The sequence below is a fragment of the Manacus candei genome, unplaced genomic scaffold (assembly GCF_025592945.1).
Source record: "Manacus candei isolate 608988 ecotype Guabito, Panama unplaced genomic scaffold, ASM2559294v1 h1tg000036l, whole genome shotgun sequence".
Classification (NCBI taxonomy): domain Eukaryota; kingdom Metazoa; phylum Chordata; class Aves; order Passeriformes; family Pipridae; genus Manacus; species Manacus candei.
Genome location: NW_026138084.1, coordinates 4799483 through 4812570, shown reverse-complemented (window position 1 = coordinate 4812570; position 13088 = coordinate 4799483). Strand labels below are relative to the sequence as shown.

At 38.0% G+C, this 13088-nt stretch overlaps 1 protein-coding gene across 4 annotated transcripts in view; it reads left to right on the top strand.

Annotated features, from left to right (window-relative positions):
- Positions 1-13088, top strand: part of ATG7 (autophagy related 7) — a 102168-nt gene that overhangs the window by 2633 nt on the left and 86447 nt on the right. For 3 of the 4 annotated variants that reach the window (XM_051793335.1, XM_051793334.1, XM_051793333.1), the window contains exons 2-11: positions 648-858; positions 1082-1136; positions 2780-2897; positions 3707-3784; positions 4369-4485; positions 5482-5631; positions 6147-6235; positions 7340-7461; positions 8454-8544; positions 10298-10442. In XM_051793335.1, coding sequence (XP_051649295.1) covers positions 681-858; positions 1082-1136; positions 2780-2897; positions 3707-3784; positions 4369-4485; positions 5482-5631; positions 6147-6235; positions 7340-7461; positions 8454-8544; positions 10298-10442 — 1143 coding nt within the window. In that variant the 5' untranslated portion in view covers positions 648-680. Of the gene's footprint in view, positions 1-647; positions 859-1081; positions 1137-2779; positions 2898-3706; positions 3785-4368; positions 4486-5481; positions 5632-6146; positions 6236-7339; positions 7462-8173; positions 8253-8453; positions 8545-10297; positions 10443-13088 lie in introns of those variants that run through there. The other variant, XM_051793336.1, reaches the window with a different exon arrangement.

The following is a 13088-nucleotide window of genomic DNA, read 5'->3' as shown; positions in this document are numbered from 1 at the left end:
CAGTTCCTTTGCAAAAGTGACTTCACAGGATAGTAAACTTGGAGCAGTTCAATTCAATCCAAACTTCAATACAGCAAAACTGTAGTTGTCTGTTCAGATTAGCATCAGAGAACATAGCTGTGTTGGGAACCTTATTTTTGACTTTCCTGCTTTAAAATCCTAGCGTCGATTCACGTGTAAAGGTAACAGGGGTATTGTGAAGGATCAGTAACAAAAGCCAATTGCACAGGATTACATTATGCCAGCTAAAAAATAGTCTTTAAAAAATATTTAGTTGAAGGAATCATTTCAAGGTCATTTGAGTTCAGGTGGTTGATTTGATAAGCACTGGAACAGAACTGGAATCAATAGCTGTTGACCTCCCTTCTGGACCTGGAAAACAGCAGTTGTTGGCTTGGCAGATGGATGTGCTGTGAGAGAGATACGAGCTTATGTTCATATCTTTGTGAGGAGTTTTAAAACTGATATTTTAAAATCTTAGTTTTAATGTGTAACAAATCCTTGTTTTGCAGGATTTATGCTTATCTTAGATAATCACAGGCTTTCTTCACTTTAATCCAGCAAAATATGTTAAAAAGTAACTGTGAGTAGTCATAGGTGAAACGATCTATTGAGTATATACTTATCAGGCATATCTGCTCTTACAGAATTCTGTTTAACAGTGATCATCAGCTAAAATTATGGCCACTGGCAGTGGTGAGGTGCACCATCCTGTAGATCCTGGAATCTCAAAGCTGCAGTTTGCTCCCTTCAGTAGTGCCTTGGATGCAGGATTCTGGCACGAACTAACCCAGAAGAAACTCAATGAATACCGACTGGATGAGACCCCCAAAGTTATCAAGGGATACTATTACAATGGTAGGTGGAAACTGCACATCTTCCTTAGCAGTTCAGGTTTCTCCTGTCATAGTCTTCTAAGTATTTGTGTAACATAATTTAGGTGTTTGGCTGAAACATTAGAAAATATGGCTGAATGAACTGAGAATTCTTCGTGGGTAATTTATAACTTAGGTTAACAAAAAAAGGGTAATTCATCTATGTATTTCAGTTTAAAAGAAACATCTTGCTGCTTTTTGTCCAGGTGATCCTTTGGGTTTGCCAGCTCGCTTGACATTGGAATTTAGTGCCTTTGATATGTAAGTACATACTGTGGTTTACCTTAATTCCTGCATGAAGACACTTTCCTCTCATAATAGCTACACATAAGTATGTAATATTACTTAGACAAACTCTACATGAGAATAAATATACCTTTTCATGAACTTTATAACAGTGGAGAGACTGCTTTCAGTTGCAAACACTAGCTCCTTGTGTCTGAAGGGCTGAGTTTAAAATATGGTGGTAAGTCTCAAATTCACTCAATGTTTGTATATATGTTTATAAAATACCACTTTTCCCATTTCTTTGGTTTTTCTGTGTAAAGAAGGCTATATCAGTCATCCAATTTCAAATTTTTCCTTAGATCTTTATTTACTGAAGATCAGAATTTCAAAATAGTTTTTACTATCCCTGGTTGTTACGTTGCAGTCTTTTCCAAAATATTTTAACATTTTTGACTGGAATTTTGTAGTTTTGCCTTCATCCCAAAGTGAAAGGTAAATCAAAGTTGCCTCAGTGTACAGAGCAAAAACGAGATGAGAGGGAAAATATTTTTTGACGTGGTTTTAATTTCCAGCAATGCCTAAGTTAGTATAACTAACATAGGAACAGATGTCTTCATAGTTAGTGTCTCGTTTGTTTTAAAGTGGTGGATTATAGAGTTGTAAATCACAGTGTGCCTTGCTTGGTGAGGGTGTTAGGAGCGTGCTGAGGCTTTGTGCATTTTGAGATAATTTCCTAGGAGATATTATCCCATTAATTCTTACGTAAGAATATTTAGGTAAAATACTGAAGGCTTATGCAGCAAAGTGCAATTGGAAGACAGCTGTGACATTGGGAACAGGAATTGCAGGTTAGGAATAAAGGGATGGTACCATGGTGTTTGAGCTCACAACCATTAGGACAAAAATAAAATTATGAAATGTCCACTTAGGTAACGTTTAATTGTTCCTTCTACTATAGTAATTTTCTGTACCTTATATAATCAATGTAGGTGATCATGAAGAAGTGCCTTTTAGCTTTAAAAATTTTTGGAAACTACATCATATGTATTTATGATGTAACTTAAACATTTGCTGTATTTAAGTTTTAGCAATGGCCAGAAACGTATCAGTTTGGGAGAAGAATGTTAAAAAGGAGTCAATGGTCAGATCTATAAATAAGGGAATATTGTAGGGTTTTACCTAATTTATCTCAAAAAACTCCTCTGTATTTGCAAACAACAGTTTTTCCTCTTAATCTTTTGTCTGCTTTAGACTTCCTTTGGGACATATTTTAAACATAAAATTTTAACTGAGTAACTCTTTATGTGAATACAATACTGATGTCTAAGTTTAGCCTAAATTTTTTTTTTTCTGAGTGAAAATCACGTTTGTCATGGATAGCTTATATTTGAACAGAATTTTTAAATCCATATTTTAGTGTCACCTTGCTTAGAGACAATACAGATGCCTCATCTGTTTTCAAAGTCATAATGGAGAGGTGTATTTGTAACCAGTCCATATTCTATAAAGCATTATGATCATAAAATTGTTTTTATTTGAGGTGTTGTTGACTTGTGTTACTGTGCCTCATCACTTGGTAATTTCAGGGCAAGCTTATACCATAGGAAGCTACTGCTGCTATTTCTGATCATGTTAAAGGTATATCCAATTCCCAGGGGTTTCCTTCTTTTTTTCAGGAACGCTTCGATACCAGCCCATTGCTGTCCTGCTTTTGGAACGCTGTATAATACCAACACTTTTGAGACGTTCAAATCCTGTGATAAGAAATCACTTCTGGAAAAAGAAGCCAATGAGGTAAGACTGAAAAATCAAATCACCGGTTATTTCCAAATTCTTTCTACCAGTTGAAGTGCCTTATAGTCTCTGCTCCAAGTATTGGGGATACTCATCCATATAAGTAGCCTCAGGATCTACCTTATTCTGGTAGGAATAGTTTGATGTTTGATTTTTACGGTTCTTTACAAGAGAATGGAAAGTAGCTAATTATACTTTGAGAACTTGATTCAGCGTTCTGCTAGGCTGCATTTTAAGCTTAGCAGGAGCTGCCAATTTGTCTTGACATCCAGAAACCAGCAAGTGCCTGGTTTAAACACTGGATTACTGCAATATATCTCTGTGACAAAGAGATGGAGAAGCTCCAGAGCAGCAAGAAGACTGAAATAAAGCAAGAAAAAGGTGGCTGTCAAAGAGGCCAGTCTGCTTGCACTATAACTAGCTAAATTTAATGTCATCACTTGGTAAGAAGCGAAAGTCAAACTTAAGGCAACCTTTTACTGTTTTAAACACTTCACTTTGACCAACCCTTGATTCCTTTAATTCAAATGATTGTCTGCATGTTGGCATTGAGTAGCAAAATTTTCATGCATCTCTTCACTCAAGACTGAATTTTTTGTGTTCCTGCGTCTTACCTTTAAGATCCTTTTTGCACAGATAACAGTGCGGATGAGATCAGTTAGGAAAGGATCACAGTGTATTACTGGGAGTGGTAATTTCCAGACTTTAAAGGTATAACTTGAAGAATTAAAGCTTTTGCAGCTGTTCTCATGCTCTCTTGGTGTTTTGTTTTTCTGCCCTTTCTCTTCCTTCTTGTCCATCAATGACAGATATGGGAATCCATAAAATCTGGAGCTGCTCTTGAAAACCCCATGCTTTTGAACAGGTTTCTACTGCTGACATTTGCAGTGAGTAGAAATAATATATCTCATATTTAGAGCATTGTAGTGGAAATGATGAAGTGGTTTCTTTTAAGGAGAAATGCTGTATTACTGTTTCCGTATCAATGTCACCAGGATCACTCTCAGACACCTTATAATGTCTGAAAATATTTAAAAAAAACCCTAATAAACCACTCTGATGTAGAGCTATCAAATATTTTAGGATGTGTTCTTTAAAAAATGCTGGTGCCATCTCATATAGTTTCTACAAATCTGTTAGATTACCTGATGGCTTTATACATATTAGTAAAAGTAGAGCAACTGTTTCATGTTTCACAAATTGGAAGTTTTAATAAATGCTCCAGTTAATAAAAACTGAAGGATTGTATACACATTATCTGTTTAAATCTTAAATAAAAATGTATACAGAGAAGGGAAGTTTTCTAGTATTTTTTATGGTTTTCTAAAGTCATGACACAGTGCCTTATGAGATAAAGAGAACCGTGGTTCCTATGATTAGTATCATTGACCATCAATTATAATTAATATTCCAAACCATCATTTAGTTTGATGTATATTTTTATTATCTAATTTTACATTTCTTTTTCTAGGATTTAAAAAAGTATCACTTCTATTACTGGTTTTGTTACCCTGCTCTCTGCTTCCCCAATGGAATACATATAATTCAGAAACCGGTGTGTCTTGGTGAGAGGTTCTCATTAAATCAGGTATTCAAAATGCTGAATGTTCTGAAGTCTGTAGTACTAAGAAATTTTGTGAGCTGCAAAACTTAGTATTTTTTATTAGCACGTACTGAATTAATTTGAGAACCTAATTTCTTTTAAATTCTTCACTTTTCTTATTTCCAAGTGGGTGTTTTGTTTACCTCTTTTTTTGTTATTGTATACAATTTCTCAGCTTAACATTACTTCACCTTTATTCATTTAGATGAGGCAATAATGATTCAGGCAATGAAGCAAATGATGTGGCAAACACTTCTTAAAGTGGCAGTTATGTTAATTTTTTTTATATACAGCTTAATGAATATATAACTATGTGTTTGAAATCCATTATAAAAGAAAATTTTTTAAAAGGGCATCCCCTGGCAGAACCAAGTCATTAAAATTACAAAATTGTTAAAATAAATGATTGGATAAAGAAAAGGAGTTAATGGGGAAGATTTTTTTTTTAAGGAGAAAAGATAACTATTTTGAGTTTCTTTCATACTACAGTGTAAAAGAACCAAAAAAATCCACTTGCCCACATGTGCCTTTTTTCTTTGACAGAAGTTAATGCAGAACCTTGAATGACTTTTTAATGGAATAGTAATCAATGAGAAACAATTTTGGTTTTTTTCAGTGAAAAATGCTTATATCCCTTCTTGGAAGACCTTTCTGTAGTGGTAAATATGTAAAAATACGTAACAGTCATGATCCAAAGACAGAGTTTTAACTGAACACTGAAAATGCACCTAGTGAAATAAATTAAGTAGGACTGGTTTTTTCCTAATAAGAAAGGGACAGATTTAGTTTCTAAAAAACTTCTCTGACTATCAGGATGAGATTTTTATCTTGGTTTAATTCTTATTGCTACATCAGTTTGTGACAATGATAATAATGCTCCTGTTTAAATTTACATTGACAAATGCTGTTTTAGCAACTTAATTTTTTTATCTCTGTTACTGTGGTTAAAACTGTTGGTTACAGTTGTCTTTTTGCTTTTAGATTCAAGCACTTCAGAAAGCATATGATGACCTTTGCCAAAAAGAGGGGGTTACAGCCCTGCCTTATTTTTTAATCAAGTATCACGACAATTCTGTCATGATATCTCTATTGAAAAAGTGGGATGGTTTCTTTCAAGACCAAGGGGGAAAGGTAATGAGAATTTTAAATCTTATAAATGTTTAATTTTCAAATGGTTTGAAAATTGTCTGTGATACTGAGCTGGGCACAATGGTACCATCTTGAAGGTTGGCTTTACAAGTGATTTTTATGCTGGTTTTCCTTTAATTTATTGTCTTGCTGACATGTGTCCCTTCACTTTTTGATCATTCCAAAGTGAGTACAGGATTTTGTTTTGAAAGCAAGGCTTCAGTTGATGGGCTTCTCTCATAATGGTGTTTTCAAGCAATGTAAGGAAGGTGCATTTACTGGAGTGAACACTGAATGTCCATAAAGAGGCCAAACTAAATAAATGTCAAAGCTGTGTCAAATGCTTGACTGAAATCTAGTGTAACTATATAATAAATATTTGTAAATATGCAAAATGTGTGTGTGGGCCTTCCCTGTCTAGAATTTTTACATTAAAAATACCAGATAACTTTTACTGTGAACTGAATTAATATATGTATGAATAGATGACTTCTCATGCAGATCAATTTTATTTGCAGGTGACGGTTGGAGTTTATGATCCATGTAATTTATCCCAATATCCAGGATGGCCACTGAGAAATTTCCTGATCCTGGCAGCCCACAATTGGTATCTAGTTTATTCTTTCACACAAAGCTAATTTATTGGTTGATACCAAATTAGGCATTTTTCTCCCCATGGCACTTTACTTGTATCACCCATCTGAGATTTTGCTTTTACCCTCGACATGCCTCACCTTGAGTGATTCTGATTTTATATATTATTCTGGTTTTTACTTCTGTGAGCCACAAGTTCCTATTAATCCTAATCCTCACATGAATGCATGTGCCTGGAAATACCTGCTTCAGACCCCGATAATACCCGCTAGGTGCTTCAAATACTGTTAAAAGTATTCTATGAATTTATATAATTTATTAGTGTCAAGTAATAGTGGACCTCAATTTTGAAAATCATATATTCTTAGGTTTTCTTGTAGTGTACCATCTTGAATTTTTTTTGTTAGACAGAAGATGGGAGACAGGACAGTTTTACGCTCTGGTTTTTGGGAGAAAAAAGTATAATTTAAACTGGTTTTTGGAAAACAAGTATAATTTAAAGGATGAAATAAATTTGTGTTGCTGTAACAAAATTGTAATTAAGCTGCACTGCCATAGTTTTGACTGTCATGTTTTATTCCAAAGCACTCAGGAGAAGATGTGCAGGGTTGGGTGTGTTTTCTGGGCTGCCAGTGTGCAAAGATGTTGTAAGAGCCAAGGGGTTTGCATGTTCTTGGGATTCAGGGGGTTTTAGGCACTCAAGTTCTATTGGTTGATTTGAGATATTGAATCATAAGGAGGAAAAATTATACCATATTGAGAACTAAGAGGATCTTGCTTGTGACATAGCACAGTCCATCGTCACCTGAGATGTGCTCTAGTGATTCCCTGCTTTTTATTCCTCTAAATATACAGTTTGTCCAGCAGCATTTTATATATGAGAGAGGACAGGCTGACAGTGTCATTACATAGAACTGTTCACAGCAAACTAGTTATTTTCATATTTTCATGTCCTAAGGACTTGTTTCTATTTCTGTTCTATTTCTGTGCCTGAGAAAAAGCCTTACTCAGAACCTACGAGGGACTAAACCTTTATGAAATGGTGTTTAAAAGAAGTCCCTCTTCTATTAAAGAAGTTGCATGTCTGTCTCTATTATCTTTTTTTTTTTAATGGCAGGAGCAACATTCTCCAGACAGTTGAAGTGCTCTGCTTCAGAGACAGGACCATGCAAGGGGTGAGGGACATAACACACAGCATTATCTTTGAAATAAAACTTCCAGAGAAACCCCTTGGCCCAGGTAATCCAGTTTAAAAAAAATTCCTATTTTTTTTTCTCCCTCCTCAATCACTGCAGAGACAGAAAAATAAAATAATCATACCAAGTCATTGCTTATACTAAGTTATTTCAAAGGGATTTTAAATTGTTTGAATTTCTGTCAAATGTCTACAAAGGAAATGGTTCTGTCTTCAACAAAGAAAGAAGAGAGCATATTCTCTTTTAATTTTTTCCTACATTAATTGTGTTTCTAATTTAAAAACAAGAAAAGTCCTCCTGGTATCATATGAAATACAAAAAACCCAGGCAATCAGTATGTTCTTGTTAAATTTGTACGCAGTTCCTCAGGTAGAAAAAAATGCATATAATAGTGAATTTATATGGTGTAAACTTTCTGTATATTGCTAAAATAGTAAAAGCTTGGAGCAGAGTGAAACTGTCTTCAATCCCGTAGTGACATATCCAGATAATGCTCATGCATAATTTCAGAGTTAAAGGACATTATCACAACATTACCTCATCCAAAAAGTTTTGAATGCTTTATATATATCATTTTTATGAATTGCTTAATTATATATATATATAATTCTCCACTGAATTCACAGGTAGTGTCTAGGGAACGTGAAGAAATGATTGAACTTGGCAAAATTTACTGAGTTCTGATTTATGAATTTACTGAGCTTGACATTAAAGATCTGGAAGCTTGACGGGGAATGGTGCTGTCTCTTTTAGGTTTAAAGCAAGCTGAACAGGCAAGAGCAGCACATGGGACACCTGAGGGCAAAGCACTTCTCTGAGAATCAATGCTTTCAGGTGATGAAATCAGCAATATTTGTGTAGCAACATGCACTGGGTGGTTAAGATACAGATTATTTACTTAAAAGTTTAGCATTAGTGTTTTTCCAACAATGTTAAATCCAACAAAATTTCTTTTTTCTATCCTGTGATATTAAGGCTTTCATTCTTTCTTTTGTTTTTTTCTTCATTTTTTTTTTCTCTCCATATGTCAAACAGATTGTCCAAAAGCTGTTGGATGGGAGAAAAACCAAAAGGGAGGCATGGGTCCGAGGATGGTGAATCTCAGTGAGTGCATGGATCCAAAAAGGTTTGTTTTTTATCTTTTAAATTCCAGTAGTTTTCTTTACTTGGGCTCAATCCATAACAAGTTGGAAGTGTGAAATGCAAGGAGTATCTGTCTCTTAGGTCAGAATATCCAGTAACATATACACTGGGTATTGTTTTGGCAGTCCTTTTGGAGAGAAGAACCTTAATGGAACAGTGCGCTGCCTGCAGCAGAAATCTTTGCCATTTTTAACTTCAGCTTAAAATTTCAAATGCATTGTATTTAGAACTGAGTGAGATGTAGGCCATGATGTTACCAGCCTGTGGTTTTCACTGAATTCTATAACCTGCAGGTTGTTAATGATAATAAGCATGGAGAAAAGTTCAGCCTTTGGGAATTGTTAGAGCGTGACAGGAAAGAGCTCAGGAAACATGACTTTAGTGATTTTTATCATTCAATAATGGATTGAAAAGAGTTACAGGGCCTGTAGGCTTGTCTGCTTTCACTGACTGCATCTGTGTTCTTGGCTTGGAAACACTGTAAGAGTGTGCTGATCTAATGATTCAGGTTAACCTTTTACACATCAAGCAAAGCCATTTTTGTCTTGCAATTGTGGCAATTCTCAGTATGTTCATACTTCCTTCGAGAAGTTCATCTAAGGACTCTTAATTGTAGGTAAATGTAACTTCTTTATTTTATGCATGTTCACTTCTGTTATTTCCTACAGGGGGTGTTGGTAATATGCCAGCCTTGACAGTTGCCATCTTAAATCCTTGTTGAACAAATAATTTAGTGGATACTGCAAAATTTTTTATACGATGTATAAGGGAATGAAACTTTTAGGAATCTGAGAGCTGTGATGGCTTGGTTGATGAGAGTTTTAACACCCTGTGTTCTGATGAATATAAAAACCCAAAACTAGCTTGAACATGGATTTCCTACCTCATTTTCCTTCTAAAACTTTCACAAAGAACTGACCAGATTCTTTAGGGGATAAATGTAATATTTCATGTTAAGGGCAGGTGTAATTGCATACGGGAAACCAATTTAAAGAAGAAAAAATAGTTGATGGGTAAATGATCTTAACAGGAATCTTGTCTGAGACACTGTTTTTATTTTCATGCTTGCATCAGTTTTGTTACTAAAATTTTAATTTTGGATTGCTACCTCTTCAGAAGCTCTTAGAGACCTGTTCCAATTCCAAAGGAAGTATGTGGCTTTAGTAGCAAGTCCAGAGTGGCCAGCTGACACCTTTTTAGTATATCCAGGCTTATGAAAGAGAACATTTTCCTAGCAAAATTTCCTGCTTAATAACCATCTTTTCAAATATCTACAAGTTATTTCTTTTAAACTTCCACTATCTTTCTACTGTTTCTTCAGTAGTGATTTACTCTTCTGTTTTTAAGCAGTGCAGTCACAGCTTTTCTAAGAATGTTATTGGGCCAACACATTGGTTACAATAAGAGGTTCCAAGGAAACTGAGTATCAGGAACTGTGTGTGTATTTATTTAGAATGATTTTTGGCATCTTCTTTTTACATGTTTTGCATGTGTCATGAGTGAACAAGGAGCATAAAAAAAAGTTTTTCCACTGTCCTTGCCATGCACCTTATTATTAGGTAGAAATACGCTTGAGAGACTTTGTTTGTCGTATTACTGATGTGTTAAATCGCCAAATTCTTTCTCTCCTTTAAAAAAATAAGTCTTGAACTTCTCCAGTTGAAAAACAAGTAATTGCTTTGTCAGAGAAACACAAGGGCATTCAGAAGTGTGTTGCTATTTATTTTGTGGTCTAGGTTAGCAGAATCATCTGTGGATCTTAATTTGAAATTGATGTGCTGGCGTTTGGTGCCTACTCTGGATTTGGAAAAGATTGTGTCTGCCAAGTGTCTGCTGCTAGGAGCTGGTACACTGGGTTGTAGTGTTGCAAGGACCTTGATGGTAAGTCCTGAGTTAATCTTAAAACTAATCTGCTGTTTCTTATAAATTCTGTGTTTCTTTTTTTTGTCCAGCTGCCATGACACATAAGAGAAAAGTTGTATTCCTGTGCATTAAAATACACATAATGCATAATTAGTTGATACTATAAATTGCAGGGAAGAGGTAGGATCCGTAATCAAAAAGTTCTGCTAATAGTAGAATAGCAGAAAGTCAGAGAACCCATGGCAGAATAGTACTTGTTTTGAATTTACATTAAAAAAGATTGAACAAGAAATTCTCGTTAATTTTAATGAGCTATAATACGCAGTATGGGTAACAAACAGGAGGAGCTGGAAGCCATTGTGCAGCAGGAAAACTGGGATGTGGTCACCATCAAAGAAACATGGTGGGATGACTCCTGTGACTGGAGTGCTGCCATGGGTGGCTACAAGCTCTTCAGAAGGGACAGGCAAGGTAGGAGAGGTGGAGGGGTGGCTCTATATGTTAGAGAGTCTCTTGACTCTGTAGAATTTGAAGTCGGTAACAATAAGGTTGAGTGCCTGTGGATCAGAATCGGGTAAGGCCAACAAGGTTGATATCCTGATGGGAGTCTGTTACAGACTACCCAACCAGGATGATGAGGGTGATGAATTATTCTACAAGCAGCTAGTGGATGTCTCAAAATTGCCAGCCCTTGTCCTTGTAGGCAACTTTACCCTGCTGGATGTCTGCTGGGAACTCCACACAGTGGAGAAGAGGCAGTCTAGGAGATTCCTACACTGTATAGAGAATAATTTCCTGCTCCACCTGGTAAATGAGCCTGCCAGGGTGGGGCCCCACTAGACCTGCTGTTCACAGAGAGGGGACGGTAGGAGATGTGGTGGTCAGATGTGGCCTGTCTGGGGCAGGCACAGTGACCATGAAATAAGAGAGTTTTCAATACTCAGAGATGCAAGGAGAGCCATCAATAAAACTTCTGCCCTGGACTTTCAGAGGGAAGATTTTGGTCTATTCAGAAGACTAGTTCACAGGGTACCTTGGGAAACAGTCCTGGAAAACAAAGGGGGGTCCAGGAGGGATGGACATCCAAGTCTTGAAGGCACAGGAGCAGCTGTCCCAGTGTGCCAAAAGGCGAACCGGCAGGGATGATGGCCAGCCTGGCTGAACAGGGAGATTTTAAAGGAAATTGGGGGAAAAAAGAGAACTTACCGACTGTGGAAAAAAGGACTGGCTACTCATGAAGAGTTTAGGAATACAGTTAGGTCGCGTAGAAAGAAAATTAGAGAGACAAAGGCACAATTTGTACTCAGTCTAGCCATGGCTGTTAGGGATAACAAGAAGTGCTTCTACAAATTCATCAATAGCAAAAGGAGGGGCAAGGAAAACCTCCATTCTTTATTGGACATGGGGGGAGCATAGTCATGAAATATGAGGAAAAGGCTTGAGGTACTTAACACCTTCTTTGCCTCACTTTTCAACAGTAAGACAGGTTGTCCTCGGGACATCTGACCTCTGGAGCTGGTAGACAGAGACAGGAAGCAGAACAGCCCCCCTGTAATCCAGGATGGAACAGTTAGCCACCTGCTGAGCCACTTGGATCCTCACAAGTCTATGGGACCAGATGGGATCCACCCAAGGGTGATGAGGGAGCTGGCAGAAGAGCTCGCCAAGCCTCTCTCCATCATTTCCCAACAGCCCTGGCTCACTGGGGAGGTCCCAGATGATTGGAAGTTGGCGAATGTCACGCCCATCCACAAAAAGGGCTGCAAGGAGGACCCAGAAAACTCCAGGCCTGTCAGCCTGACCTCAGTGCCTGGCAAGGTTACGGAGCAGATCATCCTCAGTGCAATCACACAGCACCTACAGGATGGACAAGGGATCAGACCCAGCCAGCAGGGGTTTAGGAAGGGCAGGTCCTGCCTGGCCAACCTGATTTCCTTTTATGATCAGGTGACCCGCCTGGTGGATGAGGGGAAGGCTGTGGATGTATCTGTCTGGACTTCAGCAAGGCCTTGGACACCGTCTCCCATGGCACACTCCTGGAAAAGCCGCAGCCCATGGCTTGGACAGGGGCACTCTGTGCTGGGTTAGGAACTGGCTGGAGGGCCAGGCCCAGAGAGTGGTAGGGAACAGTGCTGCATCCAGTTGGGATCTGGTCACTAGTGGTGTCCCCAAGGCATCAGTGTGGGGCCAAGTTCTGTTTAATCTTTTATTGATGATCTGGATGATTGGATTGAGTGTACCATTAGCAAATTTGCAGATGACACCAAACTGGGGGGAGTGTCAATCAGCTGGAAGGCAGGAGGGCTCTGCAGAAGGACCTGGACAGATTGGAGAGTTGGGCTGATTCCAGTGGGATGAGGTTCAAGCAGGCCAAGTGCCGAGTCCTGCACTTCGGCCACAACAACCCCTGGCAGCCCCACGGGCTGGGGACAGAGTGGCTGGAGAGCAGCCAGGCAGAGAGGGACCTGGGAGTTTGGATTGACAGGAAGCTGAATATGAGGCAGAGTGTGCCCAGGTGGCCAAGAAGGCCTATGGATCCTGGCCTGGATCACAAACAGTGTGGCAGCAGGAGCAGGGAAGTGATTCTTCCCCTGTACTTGGCATTGGTGAGGCCACACCTCAAGTGCTGTGTCCAGCTCTGGGCCCCTCAGTTCAGGAAGGACA